Source organism: Polyodon spathula, chromosome 4 (genome assembly GCF_017654505.1).
Source record: "Polyodon spathula isolate WHYD16114869_AA chromosome 4, ASM1765450v1, whole genome shotgun sequence".
NCBI classification, from domain to species: Eukaryota; Metazoa; Chordata; class Actinopteri; order Acipenseriformes; family Polyodontidae; genus Polyodon; species Polyodon spathula.
This window is the reverse complement of record NC_054537.1, coordinates 64,623,670-64,645,801: the sequence shown is the minus strand read 5'-3', so window position 1 is coordinate 64,645,801 and position 22,132 is coordinate 64,623,670. Positions and strand designations below refer to the sequence as shown.

Here is a 22,132-nt window from a genome sequence, read left to right as displayed (position 1 = left end):
AAACGGTATGGTCCCTTTAAAGGAACATAAGCTTTTTTGTTCACTCTTTATTTAATTAAGTGCAACTAATCTCAGATATATCTATTCTTTTGAATATTATTCTTTGAATATATACATCACCTTGCAACATGCATGATAACTACTAGATCATAAAGGGAGTTATCTTACAGGTTTGGCATTATAGTCTGTTTGCAGGGTACTACAAAACAATCTCACTGATATGTCTAGGAATCCATTCTTGCAAAACCACATTTAAAATATCAGGTGATTATACAGTAATAGCAATAAGACATCCTATGTTAACAAGGATAATAACTCTGTCACATCTTTTTTTTGCCACTCCATTTATAGGATTTGCTCACTTACAGAATAAACAATTTAAGAGTGCTAGTAAGACCTTGAATTATATTAACAAGTTATTTGCTACTAGTGTAAAAAATACAAATTTATTACAGACTTTTAGAAAAAAAAAAAAAAAAAAAACTTGGTTCACATCTAATTCCTTATGCGCCAAATCGATGTTTTTCATTCAGTTACAAAAATGTATTGTTTATTATATTACAATCCTTTTTTTTTTTTTTTCAAGTTCTGACAAACTCCTATGCGAATGAATGGTGCGCACGTTCGAAAAAAATGAATCCTTCTCTAAGCACTGTTAGTTTGTATTTCAACAAAAACCATCTGAGAGTTGTTTAAACAGGCATGCAAACAAAACACGCCCTGTGGTGGTAATGTAATCGGTTAACCCCCACAGTGGACCAGGAAGGGAGAAGACCGAAAGAAGGATCGCACTTCAAATGTTGATAGCGTACACAATTGTGTGTGTGTATTCTAGGTGGCACAAGGACAGGAGGGAGTAGCGTTGTCTCGCATTTTATCTGACATTAATTAGCCACAAAAATGGATCGGTTGACCAGAATTTGCACTGCCGTGTTACCGGGGATACTTCTCGCACAGGTTATAGTAATCAGAGGTGAGTGCAAAATACATTGGAAACGGCAGTTCTGCGAACTTGCAGTTGGTTAGTTTGCGTTAATGTTTTATGTATTTTTTTTTTGTTGTTTTTATCTGATGGTATATTATAAGTTATTACTAATTAGAGGTTGCTTGTTTAAATGATAGAAAAAAAATGTTACGCAAGCTACTCCAAAGAATGTTTTGATAAACAAATTGCAATTTCCTTGTTTTATTTGGGACATGGTGCTCACAACACGTATTCCTAGTACTCCGTATTGCAGTGCATTTAACTATTCCATGACTTACCATTACTGCTATTCTAAACTACTGCGGCTGTATGTAAGTTACCAAAGTGTCAATTAATATATAAAAAAAAGGTTTCCTACACCTGGCTAATGTAATGTAGCATCTGTCAGGACTTGTTTCAAGAGAAGAACGGTTACTGAAACTATGAACTTTTTATTATTTGTCAATGTTTCACATTTTAAAATTACCGGTATTAGGGAATGAAGAACAGCTAAGCTTGCTCGTGGACCACCTTTACTAGTGAATGCCTTTTTTCAGCTTCATTAGGCACATGTACATAATAAACTACACATAAAAAGTCTGACCTTTTCACATTTCTTTTAAAGTATAAACCATAACATACCTGCCCCCAACATTTCATCTGTAGATATAAACGCTGTTTTTTTTAGTGCTTTTTTTTTGGTCAAGTTAAAACAATCTAACAGTTCCTCTTGGTGGTACTAGAGCGTAGTTTGAAAAGATTTTTAAAAAATAAATACATGACAGAACTAAATAGTGTAATATAATTAACATTACTTATTCTTAAACTAATAAACAATATGATAGGATTTCACACCAGGAAATATCTCTAATAATGGTACCTTCGCAAAACAATTTTACAAAGGTGTATTTAAGGGTTAATTAGACCCCATTCACACTTGTGATTTAAGGTGACCCAGGACTGCCTTTTCTCATATGTGAACTCTCCAAAAAAAGAAAAGGGAGACCAGAACCGGCCTAGATTTAGGCCACCATTTCGATATGGCCCAGGGTCTGCAGACCAGGACCTTACATATGAACGCAAAGCAGACTTAGGCCGCCTTTTTGTATTGCATTACTAATTCGATTTTATATGATAACACGGAAAAATGCAGATTTTCTATGTCAGAGATTGTTTTACATTTGGGTCGGAGCAAAAAACATGCAAGGCTTTTTTGTTTGTTTGATGATAATCAAATCAATACACGTATAATATTTAAAAATTAACACTGCAACTTTCCTTTAAATTTACATAAACATACCTGTCTAATAAACCTGCTTCCGATATTCAAGTTCAGTGCTGAGTGAGGCTTCAGTTTACTTGAGTCAGCATCCAGGGCTGTTTAAAGATGCTGAAAACAGTAACAATCACCCCTAAAGATCGAATCAACAAGTTTGGCAAGGAAAAATTTCACGTCGCTGGTAATGTGCTGTTTTGTACTTCATGCAGCAAGGTCTATAGAGTTACACTCTGAGCCAGAGGCAGACCATTGTGAACACATGCGCTAAACATAAATTGAATGGAAGGAAACGTAAACAGCAAACTTGGGATTCTTTTCTGTGCCAGCGTCTCAAGACAATCTGGGAAATAGTTGAAGTAAAAAAATCGTCACATTTAGGCCTGCTTTTCAGTCACCTATCTGAACGTGCAGAGGTGCAAATCCAACATTTTATGCCTTCCTTGCAACAACTACGTACACTGAGTAAATATGAGAATGACTGCCCTGTTGGGTTCGGTTGGTGCCTCATGGTTTGTGTCATGGTCTGAAGGAAATTATTGGTACGTCTTTCTGTGTTCATTTTGGTGATGTGCTACAGATGTACTGGTAAAGCCTGTAAAGGTAGCGATTAAACATAATGTGTTAAAGCAGAAAAAAGCGTTGTCAACAAATGTTACAAAAAATGTAAATGCTCACCTGAAAAACAGTCCATATGTGTGTGTGTGTGTGTGTGTGTATATATATGTCCACCTTTTTAAAGACATTCTATTTTCACTAATTTATCAAACAAAATGAAAACGTACATGCATTATAATCTACATATACAGATATGTTTTTTTTTTTTTTTTTTAAATGTGTTTGTTTTTAATTTGACAAATGTATTACTGGTATATAAATGTATAAAAATATCAATTTAAGAAAGGCAAATGCAGCCAGGAACATAGATATACATTTTTAAATATGTTTATTTGTAACTGCATGGTAGTCAAAAACAGTCAGATTAGACAATATAGATAATATTATTATTAATTCATATATTTGGCAGATGTGGAGGGTTTATTCAATTAACTTAAACAGTGGTGAGGGATCTAAATAACCCAGACATTTAAATCCTCTATAAAATCAGAACCAGTGTTTAAATAAGAACCATCCCCACCATTTTACACATTCTCACAGACAGGCTAGCAGTTGCATGTAAGGTTCAATGTCCAATTTTCTTATTTGCACATAAAAGATCATATTTTAACGATCAAAGTAGCAGAAGTACCTGGTTTTCCGCCTCTCTTTGTTAGCGAGGTTGAAGTGAGTTACACTGTTGCCATGACCAAATTACTCATACAAAGGTAGTTTGGGGTGAGTTTACATTGTTTTGACTGGTTTGGGTTGTGCCTGGACAACTACGGTGTGATTATGTTATAATTGGGGGAAAAAAAAAAATGTATCAAACCACAATTTATAGACATGTCAAACTTCCTTTGCTGTTTATTTGAGTGCTGTTGTTTCTTCATGGTGCTGACAGGCAATGAAGGACAAAGTATTTTACATGAATAGATTCTAGAACACATGCAGTGCCCCAGTAAAACACACCTTGCTGAACAATACACCTTTTCAGCTGGTAACAAAAACTGTAGTTGTGATTTGCATGAGTCTGTGGACCTTGGTTTATGTACTACTTCTGTTACGCAAAAACTGTAAACTACGGATAGAATTATATCCTATACTTCTGCAAAGAAAAAATAGCTCAAATTAAAACTCTAGAAGAACAACTAAAAATAGCAGGAAAATAAGAAAAAAAATATCCAACCAAAACATATACTGAACTTAAATATCAACTAAATAAACCTCTGTCTGACAAAGTATTCAGAATGAACAAAATGTGCATTTTCCAAAGTTTTTAGGCAGGGAGGAATCTGACCCTCCCCCTGCCACCTTACTTACATATATATATATATATATATATATATATATATATATATATATATATATATATATATATATATATATATATATTAATTATACAGTACATCCTCGCTATAACAAACCTGTTGGGGTCCAAGCCTTTTGTTTGTTATATCGAGGGGTTCGTTATAGCGAAAGGACAATCAAAATGAATGATAAACAGTTAGAGTAATTAAATGAGATGATATTGTAAATAAAAGTTCGTCTCATGTATGCAGTATTCTGCCTTTGCTTTATCGTATTTGTTAAAGAATTAAAACAGTACAAAAAAGCAAAAATACAATCTGACATGAATCATTTCAAAGTTAACCAAATCTTAATCCAACATGCAAGAATTCCAAACTGAGCTTTTATTCCATGTCAACATGACATGAAAAGTTTGACATAAAAAGTTAATCAGGTCCTCAAGTTTGTTTTTTTCAATAATCAATGTTGCTTTGCCACATGGTTGCTGAACAGGCCAAAAAACAAGAGTGCTTTTTGACAACCTGTATTCATGTGAGATGTGCCGGCGTTAGTACTTTTTTTTCAAAACGATAGTTGCCAGCTTTGTTGCAACACAAAATTATTTTCTTTCGGAGGCAGTTACACAGCATGCGCTTCATATAAAGTCAAAAGAGTAGACTTCACTGTGGAGGTGGCATCCTGTGAGTACAGGCAGGGATGTTGACAGTGTTTGTTTATATTATCTTTTTTGGTTTTATTAATTTGGGGTCCAGGGGCCAGGTTCATTATATTGAAGGGCGTTATAGCGAGTGTGTACTGTGTGTGTGTGTGTGTGAGAGAGAGATATATAAATATTTTTTTTTTATTGTGGTAAAGTGTGGGGTAGAGTTATAGAGGGGAGCTATATATGACCGCGAGTAGCACAGAACCTATATAACCACTGGATGAGACAGTGTAATCCAACAGCCCTAAGGACAAGGTAAAAACCACACTTCCCAGCAGGCTTTGTGAGTTCCAGGGAATCCAGAACTCCTGTGGTTTATTGGCAGGTATATTTAAAGACATGAATCCACTTGCTAGCTGTCTGTGTTAAGGCTAAAGCGTTTTCCGACTCCGTCACCAGTTTTCTGATACAAAGTGATCTCTTCAGTGTTAAAATGTATTCCGTCACGTTCTACGTTTTATTTTCGCAAGTGCAAATCGGTCATGCACATGGCTGTGTGTCAGGACAGTGTGTCCAGGGCAGCAGAGATAATGTAGCAACAAATAAACAAACAAGAAGAGCGAGTTCAGCTACGGAAATGTGAAACACTTAACCGTCCAGTCTCACTTATCCAATTCGACAAACTGAAGGTGTCCAGGGAATTGGTCATAAAGATGTGAAAGGTAATGCTATATGCAGATGACATATTAGTTACTTCCTCCCTTATATAATAAAACAATTCAGTGATGTTTCAGGATAGAAAGTAAATTGGTTAAAATCAGAAGCTATCCGTATCAAAACTATCCATTCAGGTGGCCTGTACAAGGTATTAAATACTTGGAGATTAAAATTTAAAAAAATATTAAAGATACTGTCAAATTTAATGACACCACTAATTGATATGATTTCAGTCTTGGAATAAATTACCACTGTCCTTATGAGGCAGAATAGAAACCACTAAAATGGCAGTTATGCAATGGTAGCATACACATTGGCTATGCTTCCACTTCATATTTCATTCTCCTGTTTTAAACATATCATATACCTTTCAGTAAATTCATATGGGGATATAATTAGTCATAACAGTGGAGGTATGAATATTCCCAGTCCTTAATGGCATTATTTATCTTTTCAAGAGAGATTGGTTTGTAACCCCTCCCCATAGTGTAAAAGACTTATTGTTACATGGCCCTCCACCTGCTCTGAGGAATAACTTCATCTTTATATTTGCACACTACATTTTCAAGAGATCAGGGGCTGTGTACACTTTTTGATTGAAAAAAAAGATGCCATTTTTATATAGCTTGAAATATTCACATGCCATCCTGCAAATGAAAATGCAACATATTTCTAGCAGTGTGTTTGTAGTTATTAAAATACAACCTCCTGAACTAACTAGGCCTACAAGAATACAATCCTGTTTGACACGAATATGTATTTTTGTAATAAAATATAATTTACCTTAAAATGACTTGAGCTGCCTCTCTCGGTGGAATGCTATGAAAAATACAGCATGTAAAGCTAAGTAGTATCTGGTTTCTGCACACAGACAGTGATCGATTATAGGAATTAAAAATATTATTATTATTATTACTATTATTATTATTATTATTATTTATTTTTTAGACGCATAGAAAAATAATTTTATTACCACGTTGGAAATCCATGAGCCAATGATTAAATTGCAGATTATGATCCTCTTGCGAGCCATAGAGATTATTACCGGTGCAATTCCTAGCCGTTTGTGTACAATGTAGGATACAGTAAACTAGTCAAAAGTGTCTATGATCACTTTTACTAAGGTGAGTAATTACATTTTGAACACATAGGGCCTGCTTCTGATGTCAGCATTTTTGGGAAAATTCTGTGATTTTCCTAAAGTTCCATTTCACATGATGAACATTAACCATTTCAGTGCCCACGTTCTTTTATCCTCTGAATATATTAATGGGACAGACTACTCGCTTTCTGTATCTTACAAGCTGTATCCTCTGATTTTCTTAATGTACTACAGGTAGAGTTCATTAGAAAGTAACCTTTTCACTGCCACATTGGTTTTAACCAAGTACAGAAAGAAGTACTGTACAGTCAAATGCAGCAGATGGGTGTTTAAAACATGGCTCGGCTGTAAATTGAATCTTTTGTGTGGCAAAAAAACACAGTAACTGAGAAATAAAGGCCACATATCTAAGCATTAAACGTTACAAACCCAGGTTAATAAGTAACTAATCCTACCAAAACAAATATGGAGGCTTATATTGCAGTGTAATGTTGTTTACCGGGCCTGTAAAATAACAGGAAACGTTCCCTAGGAAACACAGTGCACAGTGTGCAGCGCAGTGGCTTAAATGAAAATGACAGTTGTTTTTTAAACTTCCTTACCTAACCTGTGGATTTAGTTTTTGCGGTGGCATTTTCAAATCACATTATTTGTAATCACAGTACTGCGTTTTATCATTTTCCTTGTTTTCCCACCATGTTATTGATAACAGCCATCCAAACCTCCACGATCTACCGATGTCAACCCATCAGTCAGTATTGTTTTTAGTCAGGTACTGTGTGAACAGGTTATAGCAGTGACCTGGCAAACTGGGGAAATTTGAGTAAGATTAAAGACTAAGGATTCACCAGTGAAGTTGTCCAGGCCACAGTTCTCTTGTGTCTTGTGATATAGCCAGGACACTAGGAAGCTCGGATTACTGTCTTTAATGTCATCTGTGTTGTAAAGTGCTTCCTAGCTATGCCAGGGCATTGGTTGACCACCAGCTCGGAAGGAAGTGTGCCTACGGAGCTACTCTACTAGCAGCACTTTTTCTTTGATGATCCCCCTTCCCAGATTTCTCAAGTGACCGTAATCTTGAGGGTCAGACCCCCATCGCTCTGATCCTCATGTATGTTCTGGGGCCCTTAAATGATGCTGCAAATACAGGTTTGCCCATTGCCAGCTTCTTCAGTACACAGCTTGGCAGTTTCTTAAACAAAATGACTGGCACAGCTGTATCCAAAACTGAAAGGCTGTCCTAGCATCATACTAAACTGCTTGACAGTGTTTCAGTTTGCGTTGAAACTATACCTGTGTTCTAGTTTCTGCCTCGTAAGACACCAATTACTGTTCTAAACGTTTTCTGTGGGAGCAAATTGACCCTCAAAAGTAGCCTTGCACTTTGTGGTGTCTTTACTGGCTCTCCTGGTCTGGCTATGTGACTAGCTTTCCAAAACTCAGAACTGGTCCACACTTTTTTGGTTTTTTTTTTTTGGTAAATATATTCTCAGAACAGTGCAGGCACATACAGAGTGTCCTCAGAATTCCATAAGAAGTGCAATGCTAGAGTGAGGCTAGGAGTGTAGTATAAAACACAGGTTTGTTGTAGAGTGGTTATCTAGAGTGTTACAGGTAGACATCTAGGTCAGTGAAATAGTTAAGTGAAATGTATAATTTACATTTTGTTTGTTCAAGATAATGCAAATAAGATGGGAGATGATTTTGAATTTCCACTGTTCACATTTCACTGGCGATAGTATTTTCGTGTTAGTGTTCTTATTTTCCTTCCAATCCATTAATTAAGAAGACATATGCTTTTAAGTCTTCTTTAATCTTGATGTTATCACTGCACCTGCACTGCACTAAATTTGGAATATTTGTGCTGAATATCTTTGTAGCTAGGAAAGTAATTCCATGAATCTTACCTATGAAAGGATAGATTTGGTCTCAGGATAGGGGTTTCAGACGAAAGCCCTTAAACTGTAGAAAGAAAAGTGTGGGGAGATGATGTCATGATTATGTCAGAATAGAATGTTCATTTCAAGAGGTTCCAAAGTTCCTAGTTTGAAGGTAAACTCTTTGTTTCCGAGCAGCATTTGTTCCACAGCACTGACTGATCCCACAGATGGTCTACAGTGGGTTATAATTGTTGATATGTTGGACTACTGGAAATGTAGTGGTGTTGATTTGAATGCTTCATAAATGTACCACAGTGGTCTGCTAAATGTCCAGTTTAATGCAGTGTAGTATTCTTTTAGAGGTGCATGTAAATGGTTCATGGATGTTGAATGATGATTTAGTGCCTCAGATCTCTGTTTGGGTGTTAATGTATTTACAGGTAGTGCATCGTGGTCTATTGCATGGAAGTGTGCCTTTGAAAATTTCTCACTGAATCTCACTGTGGGCTACACATTCTCTGCTATATAATATCAGTGGGGGTGCCATAGATGGGTCTTGCTGTAAAATGTAAAAGTTTCTTTGCAAAATATTCTGTCATCTGCTTGTTGTTTACTGTTATTATATAAAGCATCCTTTCTGTTTATATTAGAAATGCAGAATTTAGCTTCAGTGATGATCTTGTCTGGAAGACCACAATTTCCTAACTAAAAAAAAAAAAAAACATTCCTCACATTAGGAGAAAGTGTGAATCGTCACTGCAAATATATCTGTCTTAAATGTGGAATAGGGAATCGAGTCACGCCAAGCCATTTGGTGTGAGGAGTCATTTTGCAGATACGAATGAGAAGCAGGTGGTGTGAAGCAGATAAGGTTTGTTTTAACATGTGTTTCTTTCACAAATGCACATTTGAGACCTATATAGTGCATGGCTGGGATGTTTTGGGGAATTGTTTTGTTAGTTACAAGCACTTTTAAGAAGTGATACTTTAGAGAGCTCAAAAACTCTATGTAGCAGCAGCATTATAATATATACAGTATTGCCGTAATTTAGTGAAGCAAGAAGATTGCTGGAAAAATCTGCCTACACAAAGCCATTAATCGTTAGTCATGAAGAATTTTCTTTTACTTATCTTATATGCTTGTATGAACCACATGAGCGCTGTTTGACCCAGGAGGGCTAGTGTGAATGTCAAGACATGCTGTTACACTTTGTCTTTTATTTTTCATATTTTAGTATCTGGACAATGTGTTCTCGGTTGAATTTTAATACTTTTTTGCCTACTGACATAAGCCAAATATTTTTGCAAAAAATCTGTACTTCTATATATGTGGTGATTTGATCATTTATAGTCTATTTTTTTCTACTTCTTTCTTTCTTTTTCTTTTTTAGAGTGTCAAACTGCCACATTATCCACAGGAGAAAACACCACAATAACCATTAAATCCTCATTTCCAAAGGCCAATTGCAGTGTCTGCGTTCTGAAAAACAAGCAATCGTCCTGTTCATCTGAGCTCCGCCTCCAACCCAGAGAAAATAGGACTTACAGCTTCAGCTGTCCAGATCCCTATAAATTCTTCACCATTGAAATCAGCAAAAACACTGGTGAGTAGAGGTGTTGTTAATGTATAAAGCATGAACACCTAAATAGTTTCCTTTAAAATCATGGTTTTTAACCTGATAAAACATTCAGTCTCTCATTACAATATTTTATATGTGACTTAATGGGTATATGAACACTTGCTACGATTTCCTTTCGGTATATATTTTACCAAGCAACCAAACAGCATTTAAATTGTAAGAATAAATATTTCAAGATATGTTGCAATGTGAACAAGCACTTCCATGCTGACACGCATGCACACACACGCACCCAACAAGTTACCCTGTTTAATATTCCTTCCTTTATTATCACAGTTTGCCTTTCCAACCTCTACTCCACTGAAGTTAAAGAACTACTGTCTTTGGCATTCCCGAAGTTCAACAATACTTTAATCTGGAATATCAGTTTTTCTGAGAACAAAGCTCTAGTACTGGATTTCTTTGGGTCAGGGCTGAGGCAAATTAAACCGTCGGAGAGCTGTCCAGATCAACTAACTTACAGCATCCTCACCTACCTGACTGCTGACATACAAAACATCGGCACTTTCTGCAGGAGGGGCGCTGTTTCCAAAATCCAAGTGGATAAAGGGGCGAGGGTATCTCTTCAGATGTCAGGGAAAGAGGAAGTAGATGAACCTGGTTTCAGTATGACCATTGCCCCCCCAATAAAAAGTAAGTCCAGTATTCATATATTTACTTTTTGTTAGCAGTTTACTTTTAGTAGATTTCATTTCTTTTGTAATATATACAGTAGACATGTGCTGAACTAGCAGACCAAATGTTGACTGTATAATATAGGGCAGGGTTTCCTAATCCTGGTCCTGAGGGACCCCTATGTCTGCTGGTTTTCATTCAAACTGAGTTGTCAATTATTTAATTGAACCCTAAGCTAGATTAAACTGTTTTTAATTGTTTTCAGCTTTTAAACAGTTGGAGATTTCAAGTGAACTATACAATTTTATAAGTAACTTGAAATCGGCAAGTTTTTAGGAGCTGAGAACAATTAAAAAAGGTCCGGTTAAGCACGTTAATAGTTCAATTAAAGTTTCAAGAAAGTAATTGAGAACTCAGTTGGAACGAAAACCAGCAGACTCAGGGGTCCCACAGGGGTAATAAGAGGTGGGATTTGCAGTTAAAAAGTAATATTGTTGCATAAATTGAGCGGAATGCAGCAGGCAGTTGAATTCTGGCACTAATGGTTCTCCAGACAAGCACAAAAGCAAATTCAAAGCCAATTAGGCTGATTATTTCAGCGTCAGAATCCAGAAGTACTAGTATCCAGTATACTATAGTTGTAAATTTGGGTTCAAAATACTTTGGTTTACACCCCATGTTTTTAAGGTCAATGAATACTAACTGATTTTGTAAGCTCTGTGACCAATTTCTTGTCCTATTTTTAGTTCTGTATTGTTCTAGCCTAATGAATGAACTTCTGTCTGTCCTTCTCAATCCTGAAATGTGTTATCTTCCTCCAGAATGTTGCATAATTGAAGTGAGCTTATTGCCGGGGTCTTCTGTGAACCTGCTCTCCCCAAACTACCCCCTGAGTTTCTCAGATGACGACCTAATGTCCTGGATGTTTACCGTCCCTGAGAACAACAAAGCCGCCGTGGTTTTCCTGAACTACACCCAGCCGAACTGCGACAAGAAGAGTGAGAGGGTGGAATATACCCTAGCTGGATACCAGTCCACCATTGGGAAGAGTTTGACTGATCAGCAGCCGTCGTTCATCCATACGAATTTCGAAATGCAGCTGGAGAACTGCAAAATGGACAAGTCAGACCCCGGGAAACTGTCCTTGGAGTTTCGAGTTGAAGCCTTTAATGAGAGCTACCAAAGTAGGTGTTCCACTTTCTGTTTTAGTACTGTGGAGACGCCTTCTTACCGAAGAAGGTAAATTAGTGTCGGGCTTATTTACTTCAAAACACTAATAATAGTGTAGTATTAAATCAAGACCACTTTGAGGTTTTTTCCTCTTCCAGTATTTGCTTGTGTGAGAGGAGTGTGTGGAGTATAAAAGCATCACTGCTTAGAGTGCAGAGAGAGTCATGTAAGCATGGTTGGTTGGGGGCCTATAGGGAACAATGCATTGGTTGGGGATAGTTCAACTCATCACGGTTTAGAGACTTCCTGCTGGTCAGGCACCAATGAGTCCAGGTGGACAAATTCCAGCACGGGCCACTCTTCTAGGGTTCAGTAGCTTGGTAACATCCATTCCTTGAGTTCAGCAGGTGAAATTAAGTGATTGACTAGACAGAGGGAATATGCCAGTTATCCATGAGAGAATAAACAAAAAGCATACTTTGGGACTATGTTATTAATAACTCCTCTTTTTCTGTCATCAGTGATGGAGGGGTAAAAGTTACAGGTAATTACAGGAAACTAATTGCGAGGGAACCTTGTAAAGTAATCGAAAAGATGTGGCAGGAGGAATGGGTTTCACCTGTTTTCCAAGTGAAAACAAAGTGTAAACAAAAATATCAACAAGCAAGAATGTTGTTACGGCAATGAGGATTACAAAATCTTAAACCTTGGTTTCTTGTCAGACTGAGCAATGACCTACCTGTAAATATCTTGGTCACACTTTAGTTTTATTTAGAAGTGTGTTATTAAAGGATGTGAGTACCAGTGATAGGGAATAGTATTTCATTATAATATAATTGTATTAGTGGAAGGCTTTGTGTCGTGTTTTAAAGTATTTGGCTCATTCCAGCTCAAGCAGATCAAAAAACGAGGTGTGTAACTCGTGTCTAAAAGTGGGAAAATGCCAAATATCCATTTTATAGAAGTAATTTTCCTTTTGAGTTCGAACCATTTCCCAACAGTTTATTAAAAAGGTAATAAGTAAAAAAAAAAAACACAGGTGCATGACTCACCTATGTTGAAAATGCCAAGAGAACTGCATTGTTGCAAAACTTCTGGGGCGTTCCTGGACTGCTAATTTTCTGAGTCAGTATCCTCTTCCTGACATCTTCATTTTTTTTGTTAGCTTGTAATCCTTTCAAGGCCATGTTTAGACTGTTATGCTGGAATTCTGAGTCAGGTTTTTTTGGGGGGAATTTTTAAAGAAAATGCACACAGTTGTTTTTAAGAGTCATAAGTCATTCAAATATGGTCTAATCACCATAAAACCATATGTAATTTAAAAGCTTAGAACTTGAAGAATATTATTGTCAGACTGTTTACAGAATTCAGAACTTGGTAAAATGTAAAAAGAATTTACAGAATTGGCAGAAAAAAAGTTTCCCCTTAACAATCTATGCTACTATCCCATTTCAGTGTTTCATGTCCCAAGTTATGTTGCTACAGATAAAGGAATGTCCCCACAAGAGATACAGTAGTAATCTGTCTCCATATGAAGAGGTTTTATTTACATAATGTAGAACATAGTGGAATATAAAATGACACAGAAATGACAAAGTAAAATTACAAACATTTTTCAATAACTATGTATGCATTCACTTCACCATGAAGTTTATACCTATAACTTTAAGTAACTATTGACCTGTGTCAACCAAAATGTAATGCCACCAAGGGGTGGTGAAATAGACTTTTCCAATAATAAGACCATAAACGGAATGAGCTTTGACCTCCTAAATACATAAAATATATAAAATATGTATTCAAAATTATAAATAAAACTAAATATAGTGAATAAATAAAATAGTAAAAAACAAGACCAATAAATGGATTTTAACAAACATACATTAAAAAAAAGATATAAATAAATAAATACAACACTGTTGGGTCACAGTTTAGTTTTATTTTATGTTGTGTGCCAGAATTCAAAACCTGGAGCAGCAAAGTGGAATGTTCCTACAAGCTTTGCAGCCGTACATCTCCACTCGCCTTCTTGACTAGCCCTGCTGATGTCAGTGATCAGAACCCTCATTTCACAATCTGCACTGCTGAAACAGTGCCTTGTTCTCTTTTGAGACGATGAGTAATTGGTGAGCTGCTGTCATCCTCATCAGATATCCTGTGGTGCTCAGCCTGCCTCCCTGATCACCTGCGCTGTCTGGCACAGTAATTCAGAAAGTATGTGAAAGCCACATTCTTGACCGACAAATAAAGTAAAGCACAGTAAATGCATTACCATTTCACATTTATGATCAACTTTTATAACGTTATTTCCTTCATAATAAAATAAAACGACAATTTAGTACAAATATGGTAAGCTGCAAATAAAATACCTTTACTCCAACATTATAACTCGACTGATACCTTTGTACCTAAGATGTCTGTTATACAAGCATTACTAGTAAAAATCTGGTTAAAAAATGTACCCTTCATATGGTAAATTACAAATAAAAATACAAGCCCGTGCAGACATAAAATGCATGACAAGAAAAAGACTTAGAACATCACTTAATAAAGTAAATCATCCACCTAAATAACTATTGATAAGCGATCAATCTGACAGGTAACTTAAATATAAAAACAGTAAATAAACCAAGTTGCAAGGAAACTGTAAAATAACACGTCTAAACATATTAATAATATGCAATGAGCCCATGACTACTATATGTCATGGGCTCATTGCATATTAGTAAAGGGTATGTGAGAAAGAACATAAATAAAAGAACAGATACAAAATCAAATAATGAATCATCTTACCTTCCGTGTCTACAGCGAAAATAAGATCCAAAAGCTCTTCATCTTCTAAATCAGGATCCTCAACCCCACTGGAGTAATCACAATTACTCCCATTCTCCAAAACTAACTGCATTGCACGATCGCTTGCTGAATTCCATTTTTCAAAATTAGCTCTCAGTTTTCACTCCTAATTACAGTCTCATCCAGGTTCAAGGTTCATAGAGCCTTCCGTCCATGTGAGATATATATATCATATATATATATATATATATATATATATATAATATATATATATTAGATGATATATATATATATATATATATATATATATATATATATATATATATACGGGGGTATCTAGAAAAATTAAGAAAATAGGATTATTGTTATTGTTCACAGGTGTGCGTGGAAATTGGTTCAAACCACAAAATAAGTACCTACTGAAAAAATAATAATGCCCCATAGAGCAAGAGAACATGCGTTGCAAATCCAAACTGTCTTGTTTTATATATTATTATTTTAAACATATTTTTAAATATTCTAGGATATAAAGGACGCAAATATAGAATACTTTGAATAAATCTGAATTAGTGATTTGATTAAAGTATAATGGTCGCAACATAAATATGTTGAAAACAAAAATACAAATAATTTAAAACACAACAGTTTAAGGCCTTGGCGACTCTTGGCTTTGTGAAGATATATTTTAAATAGCTCTTGGTGATGTGAAAAGCTTTCCTTTTCCAGATCATTTTTGGATTGACTTGCAAAAAGAAAAAGGGCTCAATATTACGATAAAGCACAAGAAAGTGAATCCAAACTGCCAGATCTGTGTTGGTGCAGCTTGCCAGCCAGAGATCACACTGCATTCTGGAAAGAAGACCAAAGTGATCCTCAAGAAATGTAACCTGGAGGAACTCGGCATGGTGGTCACCAAACACATAGGTAGGAACTGTGCATCATCTTCCTCAAATACCATACCCTTCAAACAACTAAATTATGTCAAACATTTTTATGTTATTCACCTTGATCCCTTTAAGGCATAATAGTTTTGTAGGCCACACCCACACCTTTATAGCAGTATCTAGAGAACAGTTCTTCCAGTTGTAATAAAGCTTGGAATGGGCATTACCACCATGGCAACTGATCTTGTCAATCTCAGGGGGGAACCAGGTGCTTCAGAAATAGTTTCTTATGCTGTAAATTCTTCCTCTTGTATTCCAGGTTGTTATAACTGGGAGGAGTGCCCTGTAAAGGAGATGCTCCTCAAAGTGCCCAGTTCCCTTGCCAGCCTGCCTGTCCCCCTGGAAAGCCTAACCTGGCAGCTGAGGGCTCCCACCGCCAGCACTGTAGTGCTGAACCCCGGCAAGGCTAAGCTGAAGCACCTCCTGCCTGGGGACAAATGCAAGGAGGGCTTCTACTACAGACTGCTGAAGGGGAATGATTCTGAACTGGGCAGGTTCTGCCCTCAGGGATCCATCGAGAAAGTCCAGATAAACTGCAATGTCTCTGTGGTACTGATAGCAGTCAACAACCACAGCCAAATACTGGAACCCTTTTTCAATGTTACCTTTGAAAAAGAAATCGCAGGTAACTCACTATGCAACGTCATTCAGGAAAGACACACATACGCACATTTTTTTTTGTTTGTTTTACCACTTGTGAGAATTGTTCCAGTACTCTTAGAGCAAAAAATGTCTAAACTGTTGGATTTTTACCTGTACAGTATTTCAAATAATACATCAGAACTTGAGTTGGATTCCAAACAAAAACCCAAGGTTTTTATATTAAATTCTATGTTCCCCTTCATTTGTAGCTTGTGTGAATGCTGCACATGTAATGAAAAGCTTATTAAAACATATTTTAACAGCTGGGATTAAAAACCCTGACTGTACTAGTAGCATCAAGACGGCACCCTATCCTGTGAAAGGCTGGGCAGGTTAACAGGTCATGCTTGTCACGGCATACAGTAGTAGTGGTGCAACAACAACATGTCATACAGCATACAGTTAATTAACTTATGTTTCCTTCTACAAAATTCATTCAGAGAGCTATATATTCACTGTGTCCCCTGAACTCGACGTCATGAGCTACCTGGTGACCCCTAACTGGCCTGAGGGGATGGCTCCCTTGTCCTCAGTGTCCTGGAAGGTTTTAGTGCCGCCAGGCCACATGGTTCAGGTCAGCTTCCTCAATGCCACCCAGCCGGAGTGCCGGAAGTCCCACACCAGCATCTCCATCATGGGGCAGAGCTCTGTGGAAGAGGAGCTCAGTCGCAGGGAGGACGAGCTGCTGCCCGAGCACCAGACCATGACGGAAGACTTCTGGCTCAACATGTCCAATTGCAAGCCTGATGGCATCAAGAAGACCTTTAAAGTGATGTGTCAGGTCACGCTAAAAAAGAAACAAAACGGTATCCAACTTCTGTGATTCAGTATTCAGTTTTAATGCTGTTATTTATACCACGAGTGTGGGAATATCTAGCATGGGATATATTTTTGTTGCCCCACTCCAGTGGGATAACACAAGTGGAAAACATGATTTGGATAACATGTTTACCGGGACTTGTTTTTAACGTGTCTTTATTTTCCAGTCCAGTGGTGTACTATGAAATTCAGGATGGAGCTGTGCTTCTGTAGTTCAAACAATGCTGCCACATGCTTTTTACAACTTTTTTTTTCGGCTTAAAAATGTCTGAAATTCAGATTTCTATTGTTGTTTTGATATGGACCCCGATTCTCTTGTGAATGAGTTTAGTCGTGAAATGCCAGTTCCTGACCTGCTTGTTTCTGACTTGGCTGTAGCCCCTTCATTAACACCAGTAACAGTAGAAACAAGAGATGCTGCATTTTGACAGACTTAACTCAACGTTCTGTGTAAAAAAGACAGTTGCAAAGAGGCCATAAACAGGGTTTGAAATGAATCTGCTTCAAAGCATAGTATCTTGGCAATAAGAGTAAAGCTCAGTCAGGTAAAATAATCCCTGAATTAATTGATTTAATATTTTAAAAATTGTTTAAAATAACACAGCTTAACATTTTGTGGACAATGAGCAATCATTGAGCCAGTATGTTCAGGGTTTAACAAAAAATAATCTAAAATAATTAACCAACGAATAAAATATCAAATTACACCCCTGACTTCAGCAAATGTTTCAATATGAAGTCTGTTTTAATGATCTAAACAGTGGTTACTCATAATTCCGCCGCCCTTCAATTTATGAAATTTTTTTCAGCCTCTCTATAGTGCTGAAAGTGAAGAGCTTTCCAGTCATGTGACCTTTCAACTCTGCTGGTCCTACCTATAAATGTAGCAGCTGGCAGATTGAAAGATAATTTAGGGTTCTACAGACACGCTCCAAAGAAAGTTGAAAGCCAAAAAATGAAAAGAATATTGGACAAACATAATCTAGAACCAGTCAGAATGTTTTATGATGTTTGCAACCAATGTCGAAAAGGAATTCAATGGTGCTTGAAGCTACTGTTTTATCACACAGCACTAATTTTGTTTTACTTTTTTTTTTTTTTTAATTAGATCTCATCATGAAAATCGCCATTTCAACTCTTTCAGCTCTTTTGGTTATTGTGGCTTTCATTGTAATTATTAGCTGTGTTATGAAAAAGTAAGTACTTTCTACATTTGTAATGACACAGTATGTAACTACATATGTATGTAACTAAATATGTATATAACACAAATGGTCGAGCTAACAGGAATAAAGCATGCTATTAAGACAGTGGAGGGTCAGATAATTGGAATGACAAAACTGTCAGAAACCTATTGGGTAAATTGCAACATACCACATACTTAGACCGTTATCCTGGTACTAAATTCAGGTCTGGTTCAAACCCAGTTAAACCATTAAATATGTCTAAATTAAACCCCATTTCAGCATACCAAACACTTAAACCAATTAATTGGTTAAACGAGACCCATTTAGATGTTTACATTAGACCCATTATAACAGGGGTGTGAAACTCCAGTCCTCTAGGGCCGCAAGATCTTCTGGTTTTCATTCCAACTTAAGCTTTCAATTAACATAATTGATCTAATTATTTGTTGAGTTTGACATTTAGTATTTTTCAAGATTGTTTACAGTTGATGGTTTTAAAAATGCACTTGATTCAAGGTACACTACCTATGAAACAATTTGAGGCCAGAAGAGAAGTGTTAAAGATGTCCACTTAATCAAATAATTAGACCAGTTAAGTAAGTGAGAGCTCGGGTGGAACGAAAGCCAGAAGACACTGCGGCCCTCCAGTATCTGAGTTTGACCCCCCTGCATTATAAACTAGCTCTATTTAAAGACTAATGTCTCACATTAACCTTTTTTTTGCTAATCCATCTACAGTGTCAGTTGTATCTTGTAATGTTGAATGTGCCTATATGAAACCTAAAATATTGCATTTAAATGACTGTATTGTACATTTTTAAATGGTTTAGCTGCAATGTCTGGAAAATAAGTGGGGAACAACAGCACCGAGCCAAAAATCTTGCTGGTGGAGTGCATCAAAAAAAGACATTGTGTATATATATATGATATAATGTTTACCATACAATTCTACCCAATCTTCTACATGTTTGTGGTTAGCATTATACTACACAGTCCAGCATGTATAGTGACGACACCGCTACAATAGCTATACCTGCCCCCAGCCATCCAGATGGCAGATACCTGCCATTTTTACGCATTAACCCTTTACGGTCCATTTATTCAGCGCCTGTCAGACGCATCAGTTCCAATTTATTTTCACATGCGCTGTTTATTTTACACACACTGTTTAAAAGTAATTTTATTCGTAGTAAAACAGGTTTAATGCAGGACACTCAATACTGCATCTCCAGCCCCGTCCCACTCCTTGTTCGCTGTGTTTTCCACATATCTCTTCATAATAGTGCATACACTGTTAATATATGTAACTCTTCAAAAAATCAAATTAAGAACAATATAAAAATCTAATATTAAATAATTAAAGCACAGCATGAGCTGTAGTAGCTATTGTTTGCAAAACCTAAACAATAGTTATTTATATAATTTTTTTTTAAATTCGAATTTTTTTTTATATAAAATAAAAATGGCACATGAATATGTTTTATGAACATCTTACCTGACGTTGTAATATATTTCTATATATGTGAGTGCCTTAACAGATGCAAACACTGTCCCTTCAAAGGTAGAAACCCACAGTTAAACCTGCTGCTACTTGGTCTAGATTAGAGCGAAGAATTGTTTGATGCTGTCATTTGGATGACAGGCCAACAATACATCAACCAAAACTCCCTGTTAATTGAAATGTGTGCAATAGGGCATAGGTCTATTATACTGACAACTCAACATATCAGTCAGCTTACTGCTATTGTGGTAAGGTCTCAGCTGCCTAGCCTTGAATACAAAGCAAGACTGTCCATACTAGCCCTCAATCAAGTAGACCAAGTTGTAAATAACTACACTGTTTAATAAAAGCTAATTTGTTTACTATTGGTTTTGCTTCACATAGAAAGAAGAAGAAACAAATCCAGACATCAATCTATAATCCAAATGTCAACACCTTTTTTCCCGGACACCCGCTGTTCTCAAAAGGGAGGCGAGACAATGACTCTCACATATACGCTGACATAGACGAGACCATGATGTATGGGCAGCTGCTGAGGGAGCGTGGCATGACACCTCTCCCAGAGGTGGACATCTACCGGCCTTTTGAAGGCCCTGTTGGAGACAGGCCCCCCACTCCTCCCCCTCTCTTTAACCGGGGCAAGACCAAGGAGGTCAGTCCAGAGGTGGATGTCTACAGGCCTTTTTTAGGTCCAGTTGGAGAAGAACCGCCCATTCCCGTTTTAAACCAGGAAGCCAGCATGGAGGCGGTGGCGGACAGCCGCTTGGTGGACAGCCGCTTGGTGGACAGTAAGTTGTACACGTTTCAACAACACGAGCAAGAGGCAGAAACAGCAGGCAATGAGGATGAGCTGCCACTGCCTCCTGCTGACGAAGAAATGGAACAGAATAAGGTCCAAATTATAGCACCGCAAAGGATGCTGGACATCCAAAGCCCATCCAAAGATGTCTAATATCTTCACTATTTAGAGACTAAACAGTACAGCACTACTTTGTTTGTCACTCTCCTATATTATGGTGCTGTTCTAAGTGAACAGAATTCTGTGTTGCAAAGTGGCCACCTTGTTTTATTAACCACCATTCAGTGAATTTTTTAAAATATGATTTAAATGTATGTCTAGAAACAACACTGTTTTTATTATTATTATTTTATTAAATGCATTCTTTTGTTGAGCCTTCAGTAGCAGTGCAAGAAACTCAGTCAGCCTCAGGGAAAGGTGAGATAGACTAAATGCAGCTTTGTATTGTCACTGCATACAAAGGCTGTTAAATATTCCTTTTAGTTGTATAATACTGTAGATGAATAGTGCAATATTATAAAAAGACTAGAGAATAGTTATATTGCAAAAGACTTATTGTGTAAACATTTGCCTAATTTTATACAGTGACTTCCCTGTTCTCAGGTCCATTTTGGAACCATGGGTTCTTGTTGTTATAACTATACTGTTGATGGCAACAGGCTGTGTTTTGAAAAACTCTCATAGCTGTAACACTGTTTTGAAGGGCACTGTGGCCCCAATACTAGGGCTTACAATCTTAATATGATGGCTGAAAGCGCTCACCCTTGAATACCTACCCTAAATACATAGCATATGTGATTTTAGTTCCCATGTCATCTACAACCCCTGTGTCCTTGTGCAGTTCAATATGGTAGTTAGTATTAACAACTGGTTTGCATGTTTTTTCTTGTTAAACCGGTATTGTTATCATTCCTGTGTTCTGAGGTGGAATTAGTGTTCCCTTCCAAGTGAATGTTTGATATAGTTTTACTTTGTTATATATTCATCTATTTTCTATGTTAAAAAAAAACATCTTTGTATATTTATCATTGTTAGTTGTGTGTGTATTTTCTTTTTTTAAATACAGTTTTTTACAAATGCATTTGAATACCCTACACAAACACCTGTGGAGCACATGAGGAAGACTGTCTAGTGTTACAACATCACACCAAAGGCTGTGAGCATATTGAAAAAAGTTTCCACATTGGCACAGAATAAAGCAATTATCACGTCACCATTATACAGCACCATACATTTAGTTAAAATGATAAAATGAAACCCTTACATAGATATTAAAATAAATATCAAAACTCTTAAAAAATAAACTACTATTTACTGGAATGCTCAATACTTAAATTTGACCAAAATATTTGCAGAATACAGTTGTGTACAACATTTGAAGCCAATATAGTGTTGTGGTCTAGTGTTGGTTTTAGGTTTTATATGACTACAAACATGGAGTATCTCAAATTTACAAATAGAATGTAATTTTTATATATGATTCTGTTGTGGTTAGGTACACAGTATCTAGACTGCTAAAGTAAGATATGACC

The 22,132-nt window shown here is 36.6% G+C and overlaps 1 protein-coding gene across 1 annotated transcript; it reads left to right on the top strand.

Annotated features, from left to right (window-relative positions):
* Window positions 1-741: 741 nt before the first annotated feature.
* On the top strand, window positions 742-21,623 carry LOC121314745 (CUB domain-containing protein 1-like). Its single transcript, XM_041248382.1, has 9 exons — window positions 742-973; window positions 9,882-10,094; window positions 10,407-10,763; window positions 11,567-11,929; window positions 15,435-15,632; window positions 15,912-16,277; window positions 16,735-17,100; window positions 18,222-18,309; window positions 20,186-21,623. The coding sequence occupies exons 1-9, from the start codon at window positions 901-903 to the stop codon at window positions 20,751-20,753; spliced, it is 2,592 nt and encodes an 863-aa protein (XP_041104316.1). The 5' UTR covers window positions 742-900; the 3' UTR covers window positions 20,754-21,623.
* The last annotated feature ends 509 nt before the right edge of the window (window positions 21,624-22,132 follow it).